The 27,786-nt window shown below is 48.9% G+C and overlaps 1 protein-coding gene across 4 annotated transcripts in view; it reads right to left on the reverse strand.

The window, feature by feature from the left end:
* Window positions 1-27,786, reverse strand: part of ETS1 (ETS proto-oncogene 1, transcription factor) — a 120,693-nt gene that overhangs the window by 25,517 nt on the left and 67,390 nt on the right. For 3 of the 4 annotated variants that reach the window (XM_024209611.2, XM_024209613.2, XM_024209614.2), the window contains 4 exons: window positions 11,424-11,543; window positions 10,369-10,569; window positions 4,361-4,438; window positions 2,476-2,724 (listed from right to left, as the gene is read on the reverse strand). In XM_024209611.2, the coding sequence (XP_024065379.1) occupies window positions 2,476-2,724; window positions 4,361-4,438; window positions 10,369-10,569; window positions 11,424-11,543 (648 nt within the window). The remainder of the gene's footprint in view (window positions 1-2,475; window positions 2,725-4,360; window positions 4,439-10,368; window positions 10,570-11,423; window positions 11,544-27,786) is intronic. The other variant, XM_024209612.2, reaches the window with a different exon arrangement.

Raw genomic sequence — 27,786 nt, forward strand, 5'->3', positions numbered from 1 at the left:
GTGTGTTGACTCTGAAGCCTAATGATGATAAGCTATATGTCAATATTAATTATTTAACTTCTGTCTTGAAGGATTTCAAATTTGAGGTTCCAGCTCAGGTCCATCTCTAATTTACATTATTTTACTACAGGTGACGCAGGTAACGATGCCTATAATTAAGATTGGCCAACACTTTCTATTTATAATTCCTTGTTTTTGATTGCTTAGAACTTGCCAAATTTCATCCATTTGGACTGAAAATGTCCATACTTCAGGATGATATATTTTGGGGCGAGAAAATTTCAGCAAAAATGATTCAGCATTTTCTCAGAACAGGGTTAGAGAAAAAGTGTTTTGCCCATGTTAAAAAATTCATACAACCATTTTGTTGAAATGCTCTAGCCCCTCCGTGCTTTGTAGCAAGAACATGAAATTTGGCAGGGAGGTCAGGCCTTTTGTCATCTATTGAAAATCCACCTCCATTAGGTCAAGTTATGAGCCTTTGAAAAAAATCCCAGTTTGCACATGCTCAATAGAGACTTGTAGTTTGGCAGCTAAATGCTCCAAAGATTCTATCTGCCCTGAGCATGCTAAGATGGGGGGGAAAGTCTGTGATCATGTAATTAAAGACTGTATCATAATGCATATGCACAAGAGGGCCAAATTCAGGTTGCACAGGTAGCCTTAATTCTGGCATTCCTTAGTTTTTAGGGGCTTGAATTTGCAACCTTAACACTCTTCTAATGTTGTTTTTGTATGGAATTTATAAGAAGCTTATAACAAACTTGGGGGCCGGATACCCATTTATACTAAGTCCCCTTTTACACCACTCTGGCAGTATTAAGAGACCTTATCCCTAATATATTTACACCGACATGAGGGTGCATTTACACGATCAGAGCAGGATTTAGTGTCAACCAGAATCCGGACCATTGAGTTTCTTCAATCACAAATGAAATGTTAAGGGGTTCACTGATAGAGGCCTCTCTCCCTGATCCTCTTGCCCTAGCATTAGGTTGAGAGGCTGTTATGTCAGAAGAACGCCCTTTCTTTGAGGCTTGTGGGGCCTGTAGGCCGGTATAAGATTGAGTCATGATAGTGAAAGTCTTTCAATAAGAATTACCAAGATGCCTGCTTTTAACGTTCAAGAGAAGAGAAGGAACCAAATTAGAAGCTGATCTGCAAAAACAGCCCTTGCAAAAGGGCTTGCCTAAAATTGCAGCACAGCTGCCCCTTGGCTCGCCACATCTGCCTAATTTGCCTGTGTTATATAAATGTTTAACCAGCAGAAGTCGTTTTTTAAAAAAATAATCCTCCCAAACAACCTTTCCCCAGCTTGTAAATTAAAGAAAGAAAAGAAAAGAAGAGAATGCAAATAGCCCCATTAGTGTAACATACATGTGACTCCAATGAGTGGAGGCATGATGCTGGGATTGGCAAAGCCGCTTAATTTTTCACAAACATCCAACCCGTGGCATTTTTCAGTTCTTGTTCCACATTAAAAAATTAAACAGATGTAACATTGGGCATCAAGACCAACTCGTATCGACACTGGCATTCTGATAAGTATTGGGAGATACCTGGGTTCTGCTCAGTGTGCAATCTCTGGTAGGTCCCGTTGCTGCTGTGTGCCTCAGTTTATCCATCTGTAAAATCAGGATAATGATCCCCTCCTTTGCAAATGGCTTTGTGCTCTATGGATGACACCCACTCCTTGCATAGGACTGACGAGCCAGATCCTCAGCTGGTGTAAATCAGTGTAGCTGCTTTGACTTCAGTGAAGCCAAATCCACTCAAACCAGTGCAGGATCTGGTTCTGTGTGTTTAGAGTTAAGTAATGTTACCCTAGAAAGGCATTTGGTCTTGGTGTTTAGGGCACAGGAGTTCCGGGTTCTATTCCTGGCTCTGCTAGTGACCTCATCTTGAACTGAGACAGGCCAGTACCCTTCTCTCGGACTCAGTTAACCCACATCTAAAATGGGGATAACAACACTCACCTCACACTGGAGCAGTGAAGATCAATTCATTGGGCCAGATTCTCAGCTAGTGTAAACTGCAGTAGTGCCATTGAAATCAAAGGGAAGGCAGTGCTACCTAGTGGATAGAGGACTGGACTGGAACTCAGAAGACCTAGGTTCCATTCCTGGCCCTGCCGCTGGCCTGCTGGGTGACTTAGGGCAAGTCACCTCACCGCTCTGTGCCTCAGTTTCCCCAGCTGTAAAATTATATGGGCCTCCTTTGTAAAGCGCTTTGAGATCTACTATTCATTATTATTATTTTACACCTGCTGAGGCTTTGGGACGTTATATGTAACCCTGGGCTAATACTGTGGAACTCGTTATGGGGCACTGATGGTTTCTTTGCCTGTGACTCCTGAAAAGGAACATCCAGGGTAGAGGGGACCCTCGTGCGTGTACAGGGGAAGTGAGGGAAACACCCAGGGTGCAGGGAGGTGTGGAAAACCAAGCAGAGACTTTGGAGATGCCAGGCCCTTACCTCGACTGGTGCGCCCCATGCACATGTTATCTGGCGTTACAACTTCCTGCTTGATCGTGAAGTAGTCTGTCTGCAGGGAGTCCGTCTGGACAGGGTCACGCAGGATGACCGACGGGTAGTCATTCTCGTACTTGAGGGAGAAGAGCTCCTCTGAGCTGATTGGATGGAGGGTCTGGTAGGACTCTGTGATAAAGCTGGGCTCAGAGAACTCTGACGGAGGCACGCACTGTGCGTGCTCAATGCCATAACCTGCAGGGGAAACAATTGGGTGAGTTAGTGTTAGCTATTGACCAAAAAGACAATGACTCAAAGCTAAACAGACCACTGCTGTTTCTACCTCTCGTCTCCTGTAACATGCTGATATTGTGAGATCTTTGGGTCTATTTTTAATAACTATTATCTGGATGTACAGCACCTACCACAAAGGCACCCTGATTTCAGTTGGGGCTGCTAAGTGCTACCACAGTACAAATAATAAACAGTAACCATAAGAAGAACTCCCGTTGTCTTCAGTGGACACCAGATTGGGCCATAAGCAAATAGGAGCAACCTCAGAGTTGTTATGGGAGGAAGGGTTGGATAAACCACCAGGGGGAGGCTCCCAGCAGTTTCCCCAGGAAATGGAGTATGAAAAGGAGGAGGAGGGTCCTTGACATCACAGTGGAGCTGGATGCCAATTGACATGGCAGACATGGCGGTTGCTCACCTTCACAATCACTAGGAGAGAATGTGCGTCATCATTAGGTTCCAGAGTAAACATCACGTTAGGATAATTGGGAGCAGTGGGATTCACGCAAGGGTTGCACTGCTGTTCTATGCAGCATGCTGGAGTAGGATTAGCACTTCCTTCCTTCCTAAAAAGCAGTGGCAGCCAGGAGAATACCCCCTGTAGAATGACATCTCCCTGCTCTACACTTATTCTCCTTCAACCACTTTTAGATGAAACCTGCTGTTTACACACCAAAAACAAGATTTCCTCTCACTGCTGGCCCAGCAAGCTTCACCTGGCATCAAAGCCAAGCGAGTTGCTTTCTTCTCCAACCCTCCCCGCTGACCAGAGAGAGTCTGGAATCCAAATTTAGCTGATAATTCTGTCAATAGTGCATGAAGCACAATAGAACCTTCCCTTGCTGTATGGGCTCTGAAGGGCTGATGCTGGGGGTTGGATCATGCCAGATCAGGGACCCAGCACTTTCCCCGGATGACTGCCATCTGGTGCTCCAGAATCTAAACCTTCATGTAAATGATTTTAAGGTCCACATTTTCAAAAATGCCTGGATTTTGAGGTACCCGATTTGAGACACTGTGGGCCTGTTTTTCAGAAATGCTAAGAACCCACAACTCTACCCAAAATCAGTGGGAGGGGCAGATGCTCTGAAAGTCAGGTCCTAAGGGTCTCAGATTGATTGCCCAAAATCCAGGCAACAAAAAGCGGAGACCACTTCTAAAAATGTAGGCTTAAGTCTTTAGACCGATGAAGTGATGTCTGTCTGAGACTGCAGACCTTCTGAAGCAACAGCTTGAAAGTGTGCACTTCTCCTGGTCATCCTCAGTGACTGTTAACTCTGAAGCCTAATGATGACCCCCACCATTCACTATCTTTCTGATGATCAAAGGACACAAGACAGAAGAGGGATAATCATACTATGAAAGCTGCACATTCTGCCATGACTGGGGCAGTAATTTGTCAGCACACAAATCAGGTGGGGCTCAGAAGACTGAGAAAAGAGATAACCCTAGAACAACTGTCACTTTTCTAACCACTTCCAGCTATTTTAAATAGGCTAGTGGCCAGCTGACTGTAAGCCAGATGCAATCACGTTAATACGCTGGACTATCTGGAGGAAAAGAGGAGCAGCTTTGGGAAAAAGGGGCTCAGACTTACTAATGAAGTAGTCCGATGTATAGCGGGATTCTGGGTATGCGGGGTTCACTCCGTTAGCTGAGTATGGCTTTATCTCATCTAAAAGAAGAAAGGGAAGTTAAAGAAACAAGCTCATAGGAATCTCACCTTTGCTGAAACTCTGTTACATATGGAGGTCAGAATTTCCAAAAGCATTCAGGTTCCATTTAACCTGGGATTTTCAAAGGCTCAGAAGCAAGTTAGGTGTCCAAATCCCCTTGAACTGGGTGCCTAACTCCCTTAGATTCTTTGGAAAAACCTAGCCATAGGCCCCAATGAGTAGCCTGATTTCTGAGAGTGCAGAATAGGATTCCGATCTCAGCCGGAAGCTCTAGGCACTATTGAAATGTTATTAATTACTTGGTGAAAGCCCGTGCAGTTGTACAGGTGATATGGATCAAGTGTAAAAGAGCTGAAGACTGAACCTGGTGATATTCAGAACAAAAAGAGCTCTCAACCAGCTCTTCACACTGGCTCAACATTCTAAGCTTCAGAGCGACAATCAAGTCATCTTGCTATATAGATTATTATTATATGTTAATTGTTTTGTTTCCATTAATTTTGGCTCCTTTTCATTCTTTGGCCTTTTTTTTTAAAATGAAAAGCAGGGACACATTGTTCCAGAAAATTTTCCTCATTTTTCAACCAGCTTTAGTTGTGTGTGTATGCCCAAAACACGCCTGTGTTTTGGGCATACACCCCTCTGCTGCTCCTGCCCTGCTCATGCGCAAAGGAAAAAGTGCAAGGCACAGAAGACGCTGTTCCTACATTCATTAGACATTGCTGCAGAGCCACCAACTTACTCCTACTGAATACTCTTTGGCGTCTGTAAGGTAGCACCTCAGAGTTACAAACACCAGAGTCACGAACTGACCGTCAACCACACATCTCATTTGGAAACAGAAGTACGCAATCAGGCAGCAGCAGAGACAAAACAAAAGACAAAAAAAAAAAAAGAGCAAATACAGTACAGTACTGTGTTAAAGGTAAACTCCTAAAACAATAAAGGGAAAGCAGCATTTTTCTTCTGCATAGTAAAGTTTCAAAGCTGTATTACGTCAATGTCCAGTTGTAAACTTTTGAAAGAACAACCATAATGGTTTGTTCAGAGTTACAAACAGTTCAGAGTTAAGAACAACCTTCATTCCCGAGGGGTTTGGAACTCGGAGGTTCTACTGTATGTACAGCGCCTAGCACAATGGGGCCTGATCTTGGAAATTAATTAATAATAACTGTACACTCAATACACATCTCATTTCCCCCCTTTCCATCCATTACATCAGTGCTTTCCCATGAGGAAGCTGATTTTGTCTTCCCAGTTTGGAAGCAGCACAGTGTCTGCTTTGGCTCTTGTTGTTCCCACCTCGCTCACTGCAGGAGCAGCTGCAGAGTGCCCAGCGCATGGACAGACACAGGGTAATGGGACATTACAAAGGGCAACAAAACTAAAAGCACGAATTGCTTTCCCTGTATTTATTTCTGCTGAGGCTGGAGAAAAACTAACCAAAGATAATGCACGTTCACTCGAAGGAGGCTAATTTTGGCCTCCTCTCCTGGGACTGCAGGGTGGAAAATAGTCTCAAACAAAGGAAGGTTTTGTGGAGAGAGATCTAATCCCGAGTGCGCTTTCCCCCCACCCCCCCACGGAGTCTGCCAAGCGGCAGGGTGGGTGACCACAGGGAAAGGGTGGGACTAGGTTAAAAAGGGCAACTTTCAGCTAGGTTTACAGTCATGCAGAGGGCACTGATGGCTGCTGGTAAATGGGAGTTATTTTAGGAAGAAATCTGGAAAAATACGACTGCAAACACCCAAATACATGAAGGAAAAGTCGCCCAGCTGCTGCCATTTTTATACCTTGTGCAGCCTGTGGTAGGTGAGTCACTCGCTCTGAAAGAGCTAACAGGAGAGGCATGTTAATAAGAGGGACCGGGAGGTTGCCGTGTGTCCTCATGTGACCTAATGCTTCTGGGTGGTTTAGTGAAGGTGAAGCTACGTGCTTTGGGTCTCACAGACAAGGCCCCAGTCCTGCTCCTGCTGACGAGACTGGCCAGCTACTCTTGGGAACGAAGGGCTGATGATTAAGACACTAGATTAAGGTTCAAGAAACGTTCGCTCAATTCCCAGCTCGGCCAATGCACAATGGGTAATTTGCTCCATCGCTCTGTGCCTCAGTTTCCCATCTGTAACACACAGATAGAAAAATCTGTCTTGTCCATTTACATTTTAAAATCTAGCAGAGATTTTGTGTTTGTACAGCACCTAGCACAATGGAGCCCTGATTTGGGGAAGAGCTTCTGGGTGGCATTATAATGTGAATAATAAGGATCCTTCCCATTGACTGTATTAGGAGCAGGAGCAGGCCCTGTCTTCCCAGTTTGGAAGTCACAAGGTTTCTGCCCTTTTTCTTATTCAGAAGTACTTTTCAGCCAAGGATCACAAAGTGATTTACAGACATTCTCCTGGGCCTCTGAGAGGCATGCAGATAACCATGTTTTACAGACAGGGACTGAGGCATGAAGGCTCTATATGATTTGCACAAGGTGACACAGCATGTGTGAAGAACAGCTGGAAATAGAATCCAGGCATCCTGAGTCCCAGGCCCTCGCCCGGAGGATAAGATGGACAGAACTGCATCTTTATTCTTGTCTTCACACTCTTGCAGGAGAAACAGCCAGTGCTGAATCCAGGGCCTGGCCTGTAAAAAGGCTTTTAGTTTTCTTCTAAGGGCATCTATCTACCTAGGTAATTACATGACCTTATTACCGCAGAGTCTGAGCACCTACACGTATAATAGATTTAACCTCAAAACGCGGAAAGCATTCTCCATATTTTACAGCTGGGGAAACTGAGGCATAGAATGCCATATCCTCAAAGGTATTTAGGCACCTAGCTCCCACCGAAATCAATTCCCAGCTCTGGTATAGATTCCGTTGGGTATGTCACTTCGGCCCAGATGCTCAAAGGGAAATTAATGGGAGTTAGACACTTAAATACCTTTTAGGATCTCAGCCCAAGTGACTTGCCCCAGGGAGTTGGTAGAAGAGCTGAGAATCGAAACCACATCTCCTGAGTGCCAACTGAGTGCCTTAACCACAAGGCCATCCTGCTACCGTGGGTGACTTTACCAAGCGCTCAATAAAAACTAACGGAAAAAGAAAAGAACTGAAAAGATGCTGGAGCCAAACAAGGAGCAGAAAAACACAGGTTGCTGCAGCAACCATGCACACCCATGTTTACCTTCGCAAACCACTGGTGACAGTAAAATTAGCAATCAGTAATTAACCTCCATTTGACAATGCGTTTCTTGGACGGCACAAAATCCCCCTCCTCTCCAAGCCACCGAAGTCAGATTACTGGCAAGGGCAGGCGGTGGATGCAATGGATATGAATACATAATGCAATGGAAGCTTGGGCTATGGAACAGCCCTAGGAAGAACTAGATGCTGTATCACGGGGGCGAGAGTGGGCTACAGCATGTTTTAATTTGCTCAGTGCCCCTGCGTTTTCTGGGCCCTTTGCCGTGCGTTAGCAATTCCTTGGTAGCGCAGTAGGGAGAACGTAGCAAGGTAGTCTCAAGATCTCCACTGATTCAAACTGGGGCAGCTGCTCCTTTAAATTCTCAGTGAAGGAGCAGTATCTTCACGGGGTCCTAAAACCCACCATCTTTCCCCACTTGCTCTAGACCTTTAGCCCCCATTCAGCAAAGCAATTCAGCACATGCCAGATCCAACGCCCATTCCATTGACTTCGGTGGGCCATAAATCTTGAGGAAATTAATGAGATAACAGCCGATGCTTAAAGTCAAGCATGTGCTTTAGTACTTTCCTGAATTGGATGTGCCTGCTGCCACTAGTCGTGTCTCAATTACACAGCCCAGGCTCCTCATCAACCATTTAGGTAGCTCTGTCACTCCAAGATAGCGGATCAGACACTTTGCATTTCTATAGCACTCTCCCCTCCAGAGATCGTTTATGAAAAATCAAGATCCACAAAAGGTCGTATGCATGGATAGACAGAGATCACTTCACCCACCCCTTCTGAAACGCAGCCACCTCTGGTGTGGAACACCAGCTGCTGTTTAACCACACCCAAGGAACAAAGAAAAATAGTTTCCACTTACAACTGGAAAGTTTGGGTGTGATTCAAAAGTGTTGGCCTAGCTGCTCCCATTGAAGTCAATGATTAAAATTCCCAGTGGAACCAGTTAGGCCAAGGGTGAATGCCTTGGGGGGGGAAAAAAAAAACCCTTTCATTTCTAGGAATGCAGAATGTCCCTGCCTTGCCCTGGAATTCAGCCAAGAAGCTGGCGTTAACACCCTTCCTCTTTCAAAGAGTGCCAGGAGCTCTTCACTGACCACAACTGCTCAGGCCCCTCTGCTTTATGTTTTATCGGAAAGATGACATCTCCAGCAGCACCCAGTGCTGACTCGGGTATGTCTACATTTGAGCAGGGCGGTGTGATTCCCAGCGTGCACAGACATACCCAGGCTAGAGCCTAAAACCAGGCATGCATCCACAGCGGCACGGGCCACAGCGCAGGCTACCCATCTGAGTATGTACCAGGGGTCCAGCAGGATTGTACTCAGGGTGACTAATGCCCGTGCTGCCATGGACACGCTGCTATTTTTAGGCACTCAGTCGAGCTGAGCTAGCCTGGGTATGTGCATACGAGCTGGGAATCACCCCTCCCCACTCAAAGGTAGACAGACCCTCAGAGGAAAGGGCATCAGCTGCATAGGGTTGCCAAGTTTCTAATCGCACAAAACGGAACACCCTGCCCCGCCCCTTCTCAAGGCCCCACCCCTTCTCCGAGGCCCCACCCCCACTGGCTCCATCCCCCCCTCCCTCCGTCGCTCGCTCTCCCCCACTCTCACTCACTTTCACTCGGCTGGGGTGGGAGGTTGGGGTGTGGGGGGGGAGGGGTGAGAGCTCCGGATGGGGGTGCGGGCTCTGGAGTGAGTTGGGGATGAGGTGTTTGGGGTGCAGGAGAGGGCTCTGGGCTGGGGCAGGGAGTTGGGGGGCCGGGGGGATATGGGCTCTGGGCTGGGGGTGTGGGCTCAGGGTGGGACCAGAAATGAGGGGTTCAGGGTGCAGGAGAGGGCTCCGGGATGGGGCAGGGTGTTGGGGTGCAGGGGTTTGAGGACTCTGGCTGGGTGGTGTGGGCTCTGGAGTGGGGCTAGGGATGAGGGGTTTGGAGTGAAGGAGGGTGTTCCGGGCTGGGAGTTGGGGTCGGGGGGTGGGTGAGCTCTGGGGTGGGGCCGGGGATGAGGGGTTTGGGGTGCAGGAGGGGGCTCAGTGCTGGGGCAGGGTGTTGTGGGGGTGCGAGCTCTGGGAGGAAGTTTGGGTGTGGGAGGGGACGCCAGGCTGGGGCAGGGTGTTGGGGTGCAGGAGGGGGTCTGGAGTGCGGGGTCTCGGCGGCACTTACCGTGGCTCCCAGGAAGTGGCTGGCAGGTCCCTGCAGCCCCTAGGCATAGGGGCAGCCAGGGAGGTTCCGCGTGCTGCCCTCACACCCGCAGGCACTGTCCCCGCAGCTCCCATTGGTCGCAGTTCCCGGCCAATGGTAGCTGCAGAGTCGGCACTCAAGGCAGAGGCGGCGCACTGAGCCTCTCTGGCCGCCCATGCACCTAGGGGCTGCAAGGACCTGGTGGCCACTTCTGGGAGCCGTGCAGAGGTAGGGAAGGCAGGGAGCCTGCCATAGCCCTGGCCCCTACCGACCAGACATGGCAACCCTAGCTGCATAGAACCACAAACACCACTTCCGGCGACACCTGTCTCTTCCTTAGAGGTCGCCCATCCAAATATGGCCTCACTAGATTCTGTTTAGCCGAAAAGTCTGGAGGCATCATTGTGCCAGAGGTTGGTAAATTACTGAATCCTACTGCAGTCAGACCCGAAGTCGGGCTCTTGAAGGGCCTGAGATTCAGTTTGCCTCTTTAATACATGCATCCAAGGCCCCTTGGTGTAGCCCATGTGGTGACCCACTCAGTTACCTTTCTGTAGGATCTCCAGATGTTCCCAGAGAATATCTCCCACGAAGTCAGGCGCTAGCTCGAGGAAGCAGTCCTTGCCCAGAGCGCAGAGGGCAGCCCCATTCATGCAGAACTTCTGGAAATCCACATCCTTCAGACTGAACTCATTCACAGCCCACATCACCCAGTCCCGTACATGAGTCTCCGTCCACTGCTGGGGGTCTGCACCAAGGGGTCACGGGAGAGAGCCATTAATAAGACTTCTCAGGAAGTTAATAGTCAGGGATCTACAGTGGTCACTTCACCCACCCTCTGAAATGCAGCTGCTTCTAGTGTGGAACACAGCAGCTGTTCAATCACCATGTGTTACAGATACACTACATCAGTGGGGACCAAAATATCAGTAATCCCTACAACTATACAAACTGGGGCAGTGCCCCACAGATCCCACCTTTGGGTTGACATAAGTATAACGTACAATGGTGGGGAACATAATCAATTTAGCTTCATCCTGTAGGGCCGAGTGTTACTTTTGTCTGCCACTGCAGAGCCTTTCTCTGCTCCTAACCCTGGCTTGAGACAAAGTTTATAACAGCCCATGTTCTCCCTACGGGCATCAGTCTTCCAGTATCTTTTTTTTTTTTTCATTCAAACCACAAGCACCTTGCAGGTTATGCCAAAGGACACCTGACACCGTCTGCCCATAGTAAAATTAAAGGAGCTGAAAATCTCCCATGACACAATATTCAGAAGTAGAGGGTCCCTATGCTGCCTGGAGAGGGAACTCAATTAAAGGCGTATTGCTCACTGAGGTAGATGAGAGCAAAGGTTGTCTCAGCTTCTGAATGGGGTGGACAGAGATCACATAGGTCAATCTGTCAAGCAGTGGAGGAAGATATCGCCTGTGTATTCCTCCAGCCAGAGAAGCCAGGGATCAAGGTGATGGCAAGAGAGATGGAATGGAAAGAAGCAAGAGGTTTGGAGAAGAGGATATTTCAGATGAAGAAATGCCTCTGGTTTATCACGGTTTTGCCTGTTGCACAGGGCTCTGCCCATTGGGCACTACTGTGCCGTACCTTTGGGGATTCCCAGACGCTGTTGTTCTTTCGTGAAGCCGCTGAAGGTGGCCTTCAGCGCCTGGGACATCATTTCTTTACTGCTCGGGGTTAGCAAAGGCACATCTGCACATTCCATATCTGAAAGAAGCAGAGGAAGAGACAAATGAACAACTCACCGAATCTCATGCCCCACTAAGGCAGAGGATAACGGAGTTTGGAGCCACAGGAATTATACATCCAGAACTGAATCAGAAAAATAAGTGAGCCTAACAACGTGAATTTAAACCTCCACCCAGCTGCCTTATAACTTCACCCACCAACTCCCCAGCAGGATAGCATGTGACAACATATCACATCAATGCAGCACAGGTTGGAAGTGGTAGTTTTAACCTGGGGTCATGCCACTGTTTCAAGGACGTTCTTGGGTAAGGGACACTGCTGGGTTAGAAGCAATGGGCCTGATTCTCTTTTCAGTTATCCTGGTGTAAATCACTGATGTCAATGGAGTTATACCAATGCAAAAGCACATCATGACACTGATTTCCTTTGAGATCTATTGGTGAAAAGCGCTAGGCAAGAGCTAGATTTATTATTATTAAGATGGGGAAAAGTCAGACCTTAGTGTTTTTTAAACAGAAAACCACAAATCTATTATCTACACTATAATTATACCTTAAAATTGTTTACTACACATGATTTTTAAAAAAGACCTCTAGGGTCTGCTCCAAAGCCCATTGAAATCAATGCAAAGTCTCCCATTGACGTCACTCAGCTTTGGGAAATTCCTTTAGGGCCTGATCCTGAAAGATGCTGAGCGCCAGCACATCCCATTGAAGTCAGTAGAAACTGTAGGTTTCCCACATGAATAGTCCTATTGATTACAACCAGATTGTTCAGATCCTTAAAAGAGACACATGTGCTTCAGTGCTTTGCTGGACCGGGGTCTTTACATAGTACTGGAATATTCTGATGTTGTGTAGCTGAGATAGAATTCCATTGGCGCAGATGCAAAGGGGAATCTCTAGGATGGTAGACGCAGACACGCCCACTCTGGCTCTCTGATTTACAGATTTTATGTAGTATAACATCACTCCACAAGGTCTAAGGGCTGGCCATGATTGAGCCATCACAGAATGAGCTGCTGGCTACTATACAACCAAAGCGTTTCACAGACATCAATCAGTTAAGCCTCACAAGCCCCCTGTGGAACCCGGTAGCATGAAAAAGGGAAAAATAGAGTTGGCTGAACACTTCAAAGTGCCCCAAAAGGTTTTGATTAGGTGAAAACTGAAGAGTGTGGGGCGGGGAGAGGGGGGGAGTATTACTTCCCCTGAGTTGGTTTGCCCCATGCCCAGCACTTGGTTCCCAGCCACAGATCCTAGAGAAAAAGAGAGAGAGGAGGAGGTGGAAGCACAGGGAATCTTGGAAAAAGTCCCTTTGTAACAAGATGCAGCGTGACGAAAACCCAGCAGAAAAGCCATTCAAGGAAGGAGGTGAACAAAGAGCTGGAAAATCCCGGATTAACACAGAGTTACATAACGCACAATCCATACAGTGAAGCAATTGCTGAGTCAGTCACTGAGCAATGCATGGCCACCCCCACCAGAGCCAATGATGTCAGCCCAGAAATTTGGACCTTGGAATAAATCCTGGTGAGAAGCATTTATATGGCAAGAACCACTTCAGTTTTCAGGGTGGCTGCAATAAAATATATATACACCTCTACCCCAATATAAGGCTGTCCTCAGAAGCCAAAATATCTTATCGCGTTATAGGTGAAACCACGTTATATATTGAACTTGCTTTGATCCGCCGGAGTGCGCAGCCCCGCCCTCCCAGAGCGCTGCTTTACCGCGTTATATCAGGTCGCTTTATATCGGGGTAGAGGTGTATATATATTTGTTCAAAAATCCCTATCCTCCCAATTAGAGATCTGACCCTTGAAGTGCTCATTTTTCAAACACACTCTTGAAATATAATGTTACTACAGAAGAAAGTCATCATAAAATAATCGTCACCAAGCCCTTAACCCTGCTGTAGCACTGTAGGTCTCAAAGCACTTTATAGAGGCAGGTCAGGTAGATTTTACAAATGGGGAAACTGAGGTACAGAGTGGTGACATGACTTGCTTAAGGTCAGTGGCAGATGCGGGAGTTCATCTAAACGTTTTTGTTTGAACGACAAAAAGTTTTTCAATAAAAGGGAAATTTTCATGGCAAAAAATTCCATTTCTGTCAAAAAAACGGATTTTTTTTTAAATGAATTTCTGGCTCTGGTTTCCAAAAACTAAAAATTTTAGCTCTCGTTGAAATCCCAGCCAGCTCTATTGAGGCCATGTCTACACTACCACTTATGTCAGTAGAACTTATGTCTACACAGGTTACACCGACCTAAGCACCAGTGTGGACAGCGCTATATCGGCAGAGCTTCTCCCACCAACATAGTTACCTCCATAGGCACCGACTTCTACTCACGCCGGTGGGTGCTGACCTCCTTCTGCCCCCGGCCCCACCCAGACTCCACCGCCCCCTGCCCCGCCCCCATTCCAACCCCTTAGTTCCCCAAAGTCCCCGCCCCAACTCCGCCCCCTCCTAGCCCTTGGCCCAGCAACTTCCCCTGAGCGCACCACGTTCCCGCTCCTCCCCCTCCCTCCTGGAGCTTGCTATGTCAGCGCTGGGAGGTAGATGGAGGAGCGGGGACGAGGCGTGCTCAGGGGAGGAGGCGGAGGCAGCGGTGGGGTGGGGAGGGGAGCTTGGCTGCCGGTGGGTGCAGAGCACCCACTAATTTTTCCCCGTGGGTGCTCCAGCCCCGGAGCATCCACGGATTCGGCACCTATGGCTACCGCCGCCCGTTGGAGGTGGATTAATTAAGTTGACGGGAGAGCTCTCTCCCATCAGGTTAGAGCGACTACACTAGAGACCTCACAGCAGTGCAGCTGCAGCTGTGCCTGTTGTGTGCCACAGGCCTTATTACCCTTTCAAAACGTGTGAGAATTTAGGCCCCAGGTCAGCAATGCACTTCACTTTTAGCATGTGCTGAAGTCCCCCTGACTTCCATGGGAGTTAAGCATGTGCTAAGTGCTGTGTCGAACCAGGGTCTCAAGGCTAGCGAAAGGTCTAGACGGCTCTGCAGACCTGAAGTCCCCTATTCATCCACAGAGCAGATGCAGCCCAGCATCAGCCAAGCAAGCTTCCTGCTCCATTCCTGACCTGCAGGGACCCTTTCGAGGGCAGATAGGGGAACTCAGCCCTCGTGGTTAATTCAGTCTTTGGTCCCTCTGCAGAGACTGCCCAATGAGAGCCAGTTGTGGTGGTGGGTGTTTTTGGAATACAGACAGTAAGAACTTGTCTGAATGCTGGAAACTCATTTCACACAGGCCAGTCATCGGGCGGTAACAACCTCCAGTCCTCAAAGAGTCGGGCTGGATTTCAACTGGTGACCTACGCACTGAAAGGTTCTGAATACTCCATGACCATCCCAGACTGCCAACCACCCATCTTGACTGAGACTTTAATACTAAAAATAAAAGCATGTCCACAGAAATATATCAAGGGGCCGCATTATCATAAAATTGCGCTTGCTATATCTGCATGTTCAAATCCCCATCTCTGCATGCACAAATCAATCAACTTCACAAGTGCCTTGCTACAGTATTTGCACATGCAGGAGGATTTACACATGGAGATGGGCACAGGCATTTTTTTTTACAGGCACTATTTAAAGGGCTGATACTTCAATGGGATCCTCTAGTGCAGACGCCCTGTGCTTATGGGGAAGCCCTTTGAACTCCACAGAGGTCCATATTAGCAGATCCTATTGCAGGTTGAGTTCTGAAGAGCCACATTTGAGCCCACAGCCCTGCATAGAGACTGGATCTGCCCACGACCCACATATTCATCTGTGCTGTTCAGAGTGAGGATGCAAAATCCACATCCCTTTCCTGGATTCAGACACACAGCTTGGTCTAAATGCAGTCCCATCACAAACCAAACCAAACTGTTTCACTGTCTCCACCCTTGCACCTTCTGCCTTTTGTCACCACGTGCACGATGGGCAGCTGGCTCCAATAGAAGAGTCAGAGATGCTAAATCAAATCTCTTGCTTTTTAACGCCCTTCCCTATGAATCACTCCAACCAGTCACCCTGCCATTCATCTATTGCGAATGACAGAATTCCATGCTTAAGTAGCTTTTAAACTGCTACAGATACACACACACACACTCCATTCAAAATTCATGGCCTGATTCTCTGCTCACTCATGCCACGGTGTAAATCAAGGAGTTATTTTGCTGTGATAGGAGAATCAGGACCTTAGAAAACAACAGATTCAAATGCTGCATTCAGTTATTTACTGGGTTTATTAGAGAAGGCTTGAAGGAATGAACAGGAACCCTAGATATCTCTACTATCCATCTTCTGCTTTGAGATCATGCTGAGTGAAAATGGATCAATGCATCTTTCCCTTCTTTATCATGTTACTTTTTAAGGCTTCGCTTTCTGTACTCTGCGGTTACAGGGGACCGCACAGGCATACATTGTCCCCTGCCTTTAGCAGGCTGGTTACACTGCAGCTCAATGCTCTCTCTCTCTGTATGATGATTCAGGATTAACCTAAGAAAACTTCTCTAGCCTTGTTTCCCACTGAGTCAACCACGTACACATGTGCAAGGCAGAACTCTTCAGGCAACATACCGGGAGGAGGAGGGGACGTTTAGATGTGCAAAATTGTGAAACTGTTTGTAAATATTGTCACCATTTTATTACAGGCAAATTAGCATCTGCAAAGTTGTTTATAGGTGGGGTCCCCAGCCCCCTGTTCAAATGTCAAGAATTTAGGAATTCCCTATGAACATTTCGCACAAAGGAAGCTTGGTAAATTTGAGACCTGGCTCATAGCCAGGGGTCATTTGAGGAAAAAGTGGGCCCATTTTCAAGCTAAAGCAAGGAAAACAGAAACTTGCAATGTTTCTTGGTGATTTTTTTTGTATGAAACTAGATCATTGAAACAAGTACAAAACCTTAAATTTCCAAATTTGTTGTTTCAAATATGTGGCGCTGGTTTCTTTGTTGGAAGGTGTACATTAGACTCAGAGTGTGTTCTGACATGTTCTATTGTATTTTTTCCTATTGGATCTGTAGCTATGAGTGAAACTAATTCTCTTTAGAACTTCATACATTAGGGCCCCGATCCTCCAAAAACACCCACAGGCCTCACAGTGGTAATTGCACTGAGTGCTGTGGGAATGGTGCCAGGTGAAGTTACACACATGCATAACCCTTGGCAGGACTGAGACATCCATTTGTGGGCTAGTCCCAGACAGCTGATTTGGAGGCTTTTTTGGAGAAGAAACCCCCTCTCTATCTCAGCTCTGCCTCCCTTGGTTTTGAGATACTTAAATTCGACCCATCAATTTATTTTTTTGTCCCTTTAAACCAGTGTGTATTTCCCCAAAGTGCAGAGCGGGCTTGATTTTCCTCTCACAGGCACGGATGTAACCCCACTGAACTCAGAGCCGTTACTCCCGATTTACGCCAGGGTATGTAAGAGAAAAATCAGGCCCTAGCATTCTGTCTCCCATCAATCTCAGTGCAGTGTCACGGGTGCTGTGGGTTTGGAGCAGGCACCCAAAGGTCAGAGCGAAGAAGAACATTTATAGCAAAGACGGATGAGGCTAAAGTCTGCTGGTTCAATTTTCATTGCCACCTTAAACTTGGTTTCCAAGACCCAACCTGCGCCAAATATTATGTGCTCCTCTATGTACTTCCCCTGTCCTCAACACATACACACACACCCACAACAAGGGCTTGGAAAGGATTTCTCTAGGGACAGAGGGTGTTAAACCAGGTCAAACTCGTTTGTTTCTCCTAAGCTTCTCTTGGAATTTGCAGCATCATTTAAAAGCACCAGAAACCAGACTAGAGTAGTGGTCTGCATGCTGGTTAGGAGATTAGGCGTTCTAATCCCAGCACTGACTCACTACATGGCTTCATACCAGTTACTAAAGTCTTGTCTGAGCTGGGATAATGTGTGTTGTTCTGCACGGGTGCTACGAATAATGGGCCACCCCTCATTCCTTAAGACCGAGCTCCGCTGTGATGCCTATAAGAAACCAGCTCATTTATAACAGCCAGCTTGACAAGCACATCAGGAATCTGGGCACACTGGAACAATGTGTTTGATATGTTTGTACAGCACCTAGCACAATGGGGTCCTGATCCTGTATGGGACCCTCTGGGCATTACTGGGTAACCCACACACCTCTTGGGTGCGGTGGTCTGTCCCATCTAGTGGGAATGAGTCTGCTCTGCAGCCTTAGCTAACAGCCAGTTGGCTTTTAGCTCATATGGTAGAGGCTCATGCACTAAGCTCCAGAAATCCCAGGTTCAATCCCGCCCACCGACGACCAGGGTCCGTCGGCGTTACAACTGCACTAAAAATATTTAACAAAAGTGGAAGCTCTCGGGCAGACAGGACCCAGGGGATTTTACCACCATGTCCACTCTACAGCGTCTACGGTAGCTACCACTGCTGGAGTTGTACTGTTGGCGAAATATGCTTCATCCTGCTCCTGCTGAAATCAATGACAAAACTCTCCTTGACGTCTAAGGTATAGGATCAGCATCATGACAGACAAGGTTGTATGGCCTGATTTCAAACGGCCAATGGGAGTTGTTGCTCTGAAAATCAGGCTATTTTCTTCTGTGGCTTAGCTGCCACATGTATGAAAAGGGGACAGGTAATGTTTAAGCAACTCACATGGGTCGTTATGAGGATTGATTCATGAGGCCAAGATTTTCCAGAGTGACAAGGGATTTGGGGGGCCCAGCTTCAGGCTCTTTAAATGGACCTGATTTTCAGAAAGGGCCAAGCCCACGCCCTCCGCCAATCCAGTCTCTTTCAGGCATCTCAGGGCTCCCTAAATCACCAGGTACTGGAAAAACTTGTCCTGACTGGAGATCCTGGGACGAACAGCTCTAGCAGCAGCAACAGTTACATGGGCCCCATCAAAATCCAGAGGCAGCTTTTATTATTACCAATTATTTGTATGGCGGTAGCACCTACGAGACCCAACCAGGGACCGTTGGGCGCTGTACATTGTTTATTAGGTGTATTACAGTAGCACTAGGAACCCAGTCATGTACCAGGACCCCATTGTGCGGTACATACACAAAACAAAAAGACAGAGAGTCTGATTTTTCAGGTGCCTGACGCCTACTGAAACCAATGGGCATTAGGCATCTAAATACCTTTTACAAAAGCAGGGCTGGAGAGATTAAGACAGCAAACGAGCAAAGAGGCAGGGTGTCCCAGAGTTCACCCCCCAGCTACGAGCACATGCTGTCCCGAACCAGCTTCGCATTCATAAACTATTTATTCACATCCCTTTTTTGGGGGGGGAAGGGGAGGGGGAGAAAAAGAGTTTGAAAACTTACAAACTTTAGGGAATTTGACCTCAAAATGCAAGTGCCTCTAGCTGATGTCAAGGCGCTAGCATCTGGTTGCTTAAGCAAAATAAATAACATTTAGGCTGTGTAGGGAGAGCAGAGTCATTTTTATCCCAAGCTTCCACACCACGGAGTCAATGCCCCTGGAAAACTCCCATTAGCAGCTCATTTTCTTTCCCACCGAAAGCACCAGTGTGTCCTTGTCCAGCCCCTGCTACTTTAAACAGTAGCCTGCACACAAATGGGTGTCCGGTGGGTCAGAGTGGAGCTAGCTGACCTGGTCACCCCTGCGCCTGCCCCTCCTGTCCTTCCTCTGATGGATGGATGCAGAGGTCAGGAACCAGCGCACTGTTAGCTCAGGTAAAAGTGAAATGCCTCCTGCCCCCACTCCGAGGCCCCCTCACACTCCCCGGCTAATCAAGCAAGATGCCTGGGATTCTGCTGCATGGTTATCAGGCAGAAGGCTGAGAGCTCCCTCGGTCAGGGCAATGCCCTCTGCTCCACAGGCGCCCGACGCCAAACAGAGGGGATCGGCAGCTACAAGCTCATGACACCAGGATGCTTCACAGCACAAGCTGTTTGGCTTGACTCAGAGGAGTGGAGGCCCTGTTCCTCCAGCTTTGACAGCAAAGCCGGTCCCTTCCCCAAGGGGCTTAGGGTGCGTAGGGGTGACATGAGGAAGGCAGGAGGGCCGAGAAGCCCAGAGCAGAGAGGGTCATGGCTGCTGACACGACGCAGAAGGTGTGAGCCATGAGGTGGGAACTGGAGAACTTGGGAGCAGGCAGTGGCTGAGAGGACTGTGGGGGAGACACAGAAAGGAACAGGGAAATGGATGGCAGTGAGACTGGCATCCAACTCACCCTGCGAGGAGAGAAAGGGCCGGCTGGGGAGGGCAAAGAGGAACAGCCTCGTGGCAGAAGGGAAAGGATGGATTCCCGCCAGTGCCCACCTTAGCACCTCACTCCTTGAAGGACAAAGACACGCAGCTCTGGGGGCAGAGGGGGTGCACAGCCCCGAACTAGCTGCAGCGCTGGTCTGTGCTCCACAGACTGCACCTCCGACACCCTGTGTGCATTCTGCTCCAGAACAGACTGTAGGGCGGTAATGAGGAATCTACTCATCTTAGGCACCTTGGATCACCCCAGCCTGCTGGGGCTCTCATTAAGGCCCTTCTCCCCTCTTTCCAATGAGCCCTAAGCCACACTCCCTGCTGGGTTTGCCACACCCTCCCACACCCTCCTCTGCACTTATGGGCAGACTCACTCTCCATCTACCTGCTTTCACCTGCCAGCCAGCTGGGAGTCATGGAGGCTTTGCCCCCAGAGCTCTCCACACCCCTGTTGCGCAGCTGTCCAGCCCTTTGCTGGTTCCCCTCATGGGGGAAGGGGAGCAGAAGGTAAATCACAGGCAGGGAGCGGGGATGGATCTTGCTAAGGAGAGGTGGGGGCCACCAAAACTCACTGAAAAGCAAGGACAGGTTCAGGTGGCCTAAACCCAAGACTCAGGCAAGGTTCTCCAAAGTGTCTGCTGAGGCCACTTGGGTGTGGGCTTCACATAGGCCCAAACCCATCCACAGCTTCACATGAAGGACAGGCAAAGCTGCGTCCCTTTGTGACCTGGAGGAGCTGAGTTTCCAAGGGCTCTGGATGGAGCACGCCCTGCCTGGACCATGTATATGGCCTGAACCGTGGAGCTCGGCGGCTGCACACTTCTGTCAGGGCTAAAATGGAAGGACCCTCTCCATGCCCTCCCCCATAGGAGTTCATGTTAGAGTGCTTCTCCCCACAGTCTGAGCCTTGCACCCGCAGCACCCCAGCCTGTCCCAGAACAGCCTGCTCTTTCCTAGGTGCCCTGCTCTGGGTGCGGGAGGAGGGCAGGAACCCTTGGGCAAATAACCCCAGCTGAGCCCTTGTTTATTTAGGCAGGATCAGGCAAAATTTGTCTGCACTTCTGAACTGTTTTCACAAGTGCAGCCTCTCCCTCCCACGCAGGAAGCAGGAGCTGAGCCAGCCTGTTCCAATTAGGGCCCCTTCACACACCCAGCCTAGAGAGCTCCAAAATGGGGGGCTGGAGGAAGAGGATGAAGCTTGGGAGAGGGACAGGAGAAAGGAAAAGGAGCAGAGGATGTGGATGGATAGAAAGGAATGGGGATGGATGGAGACAAGAGGGAGAGTGGGTAGAGGAATGAGGCTGGGAGACATAATGGAGAAGATCGAGCAGGGCAGGAGAAAGGGAGCGAAGGCGTGCTGGAGAGGAGAGATTTGTATCCCGTCTTGGTAGCAATTATTCAGAAACTGTCCTTCTTCCAGGAAAGGAAGAAAGGGGACAGACATTAGCTCTTTCCATTCAAAATAAATAATTTTGGGGGGAGATAAGGATGGGAAAGGGGGGGGGGGGGATTAGGGCTTTTTCCCAAACAGGGAAAAATAAATATTCTGTGTCGGAGATGAAAGCCGGGCTTCAAACAGGAGCAAGAGCGGAAACTGACACCCCACATTGCTTAGCACTGCAGAAAGAACAACAAAGCCGGCTTTCTTCCAGAGCGCGGCAGCTTTCTTATGGAGATGGGTGGGGGGAGAGGTTCTTCCAAATAAATATATTAAAGGTTTGAAAAATGTCCCCCCCCAAACTCAGAGCAAAGGATCTGTGCTATGTTTAGACCCTTTGTGGCCCCATCAGTGCTGTTAGCCTCCTACGGAAAGATGGGTTCAAAGAGAAGTCTAAGGGTTGGAGCCGGGCTAGGATTGGGAGTCAGGATTCCTTGATTCGATTGCCATCTCTGCCCAGGCTTGCTGCCACTGGCCTTGGGGGAAGCCATGTCCCGTCTCTATGCCTCAGTTTCCCCATGTGTAAGACAGAAAGGACGCTGAGCTGGGGCAAGGCTTAATTCATGGTTATAAAGTGCTTTGAGATCCTCAGATTCTAGAGAAGCAGCATACGCTAGCTCGGTAGTGCACTCCTGTGATATCACCAGGGCTTCAGCTGTTGCTGAGGCATCCTGCACTCAAAGCAAAGCCATCTGTCACAGATTTCCAAAATATTAACACCTCCCTGCACTCCTCAGGCAAGCCTCTGCTGTATGCCAGAAACGCTCGGGCCAATTCCCCCTGCTAGCTCGGTGCGCAGGGCCAAACTCTGCCCTGCAGGCTGGAGCCCCTGCAGCATGGAGGAACTCAAGGCTGAAGGTCTCTCTTAGTCCAACCTCCACCATGTCCCATCCCCTCAACCCATTATTGGAATCTTTAATGTCTCAAGTCCAGGCCTGGTCTGTATTACAACAGCTTGTATAGTGCAGGGCGTCCCCTTGGGCTTGTTACTCTGAATGGAACCATACTGATGGCAATAAAAGGGAACATGACTGAAATAAATTTAACAGGGACACTGGGGAGGGGTGGAAGCTCATCTGGCTAACTTGGCTTCTGCTTCCTTGCCCCTCCATTACAGGTCTGCAATCAAATTGGACAAGAGAAGGTTCCCAATCACCTGTTCTCCATACGCTATCTCTGACTGCTAGCTGGGGACCAGAACCAACCAGCTCTCCTGAGGTCATCAGACTCTCAGCGGACGGGCCCCGCTCTTTTAAATTTCCATGCTAAAGTAAGGTATGACCTCTCAAGATATCTTGTCCCCTTTAGGATGGAGGTATTGGACTGAGAGTCCTGGACAATGAGGTCCCCTGTTTATCCACCGAGATGCAGTAGTCCAGGACTTCAATCCCTGGAAGTATGACTCAGCCCTGTCTTTGGCAGGGTACCATAGCTTGACCTCCACTGAGACAAAGGGACACAATACCAAACATCCTCAGGAGGCTACACTTCCAGACCTGACGGAATTAATGATGTCGGAATAGATGGGGGGGTTACAGAAGAGGATTTTGAGTAAAGAGACCTGGGGTCTATTCCATGTCTCTGCCACAGGCTTGCTGAGTGGCCTTGGGAAAGTCACTTCCCCTTTCTGTGCCTCAGTTTCCCCATCTGTAAAATGGAGGTGACACCTACCTTCAGAGAGGTGTAGCGAGGGCTAGGAAATGCTTGTCAAGTGCTATGAATGATGGATTTAAAAAGCCCTGCAGCAGGACAATGAGAGAGAAAAGCACGAGCCAAAAAATTCAGAGCAGAATTTGAACTTTCTTCATGTTTGCAATACTCTGGAGCTGGGGTTTTTGGGGGCAGGTCCTTTTCTATGCAGAGACATTTATTTAGTGCCTTTCATCTCAAATGTTAGGGGGAACGCAGTACACACAGGCATAACTTCACCCACCACCACTGCAATGCAGCCCCTCTCGGAATGGAGTATGATGGCAGTTTGACAGTGCCCAGCAAAACTATGCAAACACCTCCGGGAAGTTTAGGGCCCTGTCAACTTGCAACCTTGCCCTGGTTTAATTAAAGCGATTTAGTTAACTGCGAAGCCCCTCTGCGGGCACTCAAACTGATTTAGATGAAACAGCACTCGCCTAAATGAGCCATTTCTAAACTGGTTTACATCCACAAAAGGGCTTTCCCTGGCTGAGCTGTACTGGTTTAACTAACCTGTGCAAGTCCCAGGTCGGCACTATCTAACTGTCCAGATTAGGATGCCGGAGCCTACAGTGGAGGGAAAGGAGCCAACAAGACACCCCTACTCAGGAGCCAGCCCTTCAGAGACGATCATCTTTCAATGGCCAGAGCCTTATGTCACTTTTGCTGCCTGCTAACATTCTAGGAGGAAGGGAAATTATGATGCAAACAGTGTAGGGAGGTGGGAAATCCCCTTTGGGATTAGCTCTTTCACTTTCAGGTTTGTTTTTCTTAAATCCCTTTTTAGCAGGGACAGGAGGGCACTGGCAGATTTACAAATCCAGTGTTCTTCTTCGGGACATGCCTCCCCTGTGATAATCAGCTCTAATCCCTACTAACCACTTTGCTAAATAGCTCTAATTTGCACGCACACACTCGCTGCCTCTTGAAAGATAAACTAAAGGGAGCACCGGGTGGGGTCAGCAAAGCCTGTAATAGGCACCAGGCTCAGAATGAAAGGAGGTCAAGTGAACCCAGCGAGCGGTGCAGAAGCGAACAAAGCTTGGATGCAGGCAGCGCTCATCCATGTGTGAGCAGCTATGTGCTTAGCAATGAGACATTGCGCCGTGCATAAAGGGCTAAGACCCAGATCGGACTGAACCACCCTGATTCCCAGGAGCAGAGCTGAACTGTTCAATGGCAATGGGAAAAACCTCCAAAACTACAGAGCTCCCGATTGTTTAAGCAACCAGAAGTTCATCTGCCTCTTGGAACCAGTCCTAAGTATTCAAACTGCTCAAGCCTAGGCTCTCTGGGCTGGAAGTCTCGGCAGGTTTATCTCTTCTAGACAAGCTGGAAATGCAGTGAGACCTGCCTCACTGGCCTGGTGGCCCTTGCACATGATGAAGCTAAAGTTGGCCAGCCTGAGCTCTTCCAAGGCAAACCCATGTCTGGGCTCCAGCATTCCAAGAAAGAGCCAGTGTGCATTTAGGCTCCTGGCTGGACGGGCTCTGCTGCCCGAAGTGTGAACTGTATCGCTTTTCCAATCCAGGTTACAAGCACCAGTCCATTGTGCTAACCTCTAATCTGAGCCCAGTGTTACGCGGTGCTACGAACACCCATTCAACTGCACGGACCAGAGGAGTGAGAAAGTTCACGGCTCGGTTCTGACTCTGACCCTGGTCACCGAAATTCTTCTGTAGGTGAAGCTGGAGTATCTAAAAAGGCTGGCAGAACGAGTCTGTTAGCCTCCTCCACTTCTATCACTGACAGGCTGACATTTCCGGGGTGTCATTTATTCCTCCTTCCAGCCCCTTAGGGCTTGCCCCTGGATTTGGCCCTATTTTATTCTATATGGGTTTTTATACTGCACTCATCTGAGTACCTTCCAGGAGAGCATTAAGCAGCGTGACTACACATCTGTCCAGTGGTGTTTGTTCTCTCATCCTCTCTCCAGAGGGAGAAGCGTGAGGAGTGGAGTTTTGGCAGGTTAAGACTCCAAAGCACACACCCTCCAGAGACTTGGCTTTGAGTCTCCTGAAGGTCAAGCACGTGAAATGGGTTTGTTAGTTTCAACCAAATCCCCAGCGGTTTCCTGTCTCCATCACCAACGTGTGGCTGCCCCATCTCTGCTCAAGAGAGGCTCAGGCGCAGCGGCTCAGCCCTGAGCTGTAGCGCACAAGGCACTGTGAAGGCCCAGGACAGGGAGAGCAGAGGCATTTGCAAGTCAGGAAGGTGATGAATTGGCAGCACCTTGTCAGGCGTGCTCTAGAAAGGAGGCATAGAAAGGGAAGGCTGCCCACAGTGTGAGATCACTACGCAGGGCTACCAGACCCCCACACTGCACTAAAATCAAATTATAAATGAAATTCACCATTGCAGGGCTCTGTGTTCTTATACAGGGCCATAATAAATCCATCAGATGCCTTCCCTATCTGTGATCCCTCTAGTAAGACTCTGAAGCTCACGGTCTGATTGGCTAATTGCTCTCTCCTGTGCCCTAATACTCTTAGGACAACCCCTCCCACACCCATCCCCGCTCTCCTCCACCAGCCAATCACACACACACCCATCTCTGTGGCCAACCTCTCCAGTATCACAGCTGCACTCTCCCTCCTTGGAAAGTCAATGGACAGCAACACCATGAGCCTCAAACCAGGCCATCAAAAAAAGGAGGACACTTCAGTCTCAAGCCACGTCTACACTACAAAATTACGTCAACCTAACTGACGTCAGCGTCCTCACCAGGAGCACTTGCAACGATTGTATTGTCAGTGTGGGGCATTGTGGGACGGCTCCTGAAGGCAAGTTACAGTCGACATAAGCAACACAGTGTCTACACTTATACTGCGTTGGCCTAACTATGTCGACTGTGACTGTACGCCACTCGGGGAGGTGGGGTCCTAAATCAGCATAGAGAGCCAAATTTGAGCGAAGAAGCTTGCACAGCTAGGTCGACGCAAGGCAGTGTAGTGTGGACCAGGTCTAAGGGTGAGACTCCACCATAATGCTTGCGGGGGTTACAGAGCAACTTCCATCCCAGCTCCTGGGAGTTATCTGCCTTAATCCTATTTGCACCCAAGGGACATCAAACACATCAAAACCCAACACCAGCCCCCTCCTACCATCCCCCCAGCCATCCCAGCCTGGAATTCCCCAATCCCAGTTTGACTGACAGCCAAAGTCTTGGAGACACTGCTCTCTCTGTGTCCCTAGCGCTGGCCCCCAGGCTGAGTCAGTGACATGTAATGCCAGACACATGGACACATGGCCGAAGATAGACTTAACTACCCTCAAGCTAGGGTGACGTTCCATGCCAAACATCTCTCTCCCCAGCATACACCCCCCTCCCCTCATTGGTGCACAGAAAGACCGTCTACATGCTAGCGGATGAGTGCAAGCCCCTGCACACCTGATATCTGGGCTGCTGGTGACTCCTGCTGTGGCTAGACCTACTACTGAAATGACTGCCTGGATTGGAAGTTGGCAGTGGTCGGTGAGCTCAGCTCAGTTTAGCACTCAACCTCTTGTGCAGACGTGCTAAGAGCACTGAGCTGGCTGCAGGCTATCACTGGACTGTCCTTCTGCTAGAGACGGGCTCTCTTTAGGGGAGCAGCTCTCTGCTCAGACCGAGGTCACATCCTCGAGAGGCCGAAAGCATGAGGCCATGGTCCAGCATGACTCCTCAGACACAACACGCCGGGGCCACCTCCCAGGAGTTTGTGTGCTTGGAAAGCTGAGAAGGTAGAGGGAAGGTGGACCCAGAGCTCACTCCCTAGCTCTGCAGCTGAAGATACCTGCAGCTCTCTCCACTCCCACCTTTGCTTCAGCAAGATGAGCAGCTAGGACGATGATCAAATGGGGGCAGTTGCTCAGAGGGAGCGCGCAGGTTGTACAAAGTCCTCCAGGCATCACGGCAGGCCCTTTATGGTTTCATCATTCCTGAGAGAAGGCCCCTTTCTCTAAAACATGGCTACTGCAGTGTCTCTTTCCATACAGCGTATACAACTTCCCTCCCCTGCGGCTTCACTGCTCCGGTACCTAAGCTGGGAAGATTAAAGCTAGCTTGGGTACATCTATACAAGCTGCAGTCTCTACACATCCCCTTAGCATATGCCACTTTTCAGCGGGGCTTGATGAGAGAGGACAGTAAGTGTGGAGGGAAGAACAATGGCTCTGTGTTGTATTGTCTCGAACACTAGGGTCGCTTCTCATCACCCTGCTCTTTGGCCAGCCCAGTTCTTTTCTGCTCAGAGACCTTTCCATCAAATCGGAGGCTAAAATCTATTTCCTTACTGAGAACTTTTCCCCATCCAGCACAGGATGTGCACTCCCGAATTTACGATAGCGGGGCAGGCCTCAGTCCTCCCCCCCCCCCCCCCCCATGGTTCTCACCCGTTAGGGCCCCTCCTTGGTTTGCCATAGGGTTTTTTTTTAAGGAAATAAAATACCCGTGTCTTTGCTTTTAAATCAAACAAATAATTGTGCAGGCTTTGCAAGCAGATCAGGACTGGGAGTTCAGAGCGAGGCTGATAAATCTCAGGAGGGTTTGTTCAGACCAAATAATATTAGACCAAGAATAATCACGAAAACAACGTATGGCTCCTCCGAACAAATAACCAATTCCTGTAGCTATTGGCCAGAGATCACGTGGCTATTAAAGGTCTCAGCCCCTTTTCTCCCCTGCCCTACAATCAGAATTGCCTCTTTGCACCGTTGTGTCTATTGATAGTGGAGTTTTGCACTTGGAAAGGTCCCCTCCTCGTCCGCTCTTTCTGGCCCTCACACCTCCCCGCGCTATGGTTCAGCCACACATGGAACAGCCCCTGCATCAGATGTTGAAAGCAGGGGAATTCACAGAATCCACAATCAACTTTAACCACCTTCCCCAGCTTGGCTGAATGTTTCTTCCCCTCCTTGGAATTATGTTGTATTAA

This window comes from Terrapene carolina, unplaced genomic scaffold (genome assembly GCF_002925995.2).
Source record: "Terrapene carolina triunguis isolate 2854851 unplaced genomic scaffold, T_m_triunguis-2.0 Scaffold374, whole genome shotgun sequence".
Classification (NCBI taxonomy): domain Eukaryota; kingdom Metazoa; phylum Chordata; order Testudines; family Emydidae; genus Terrapene; species Terrapene triunguis.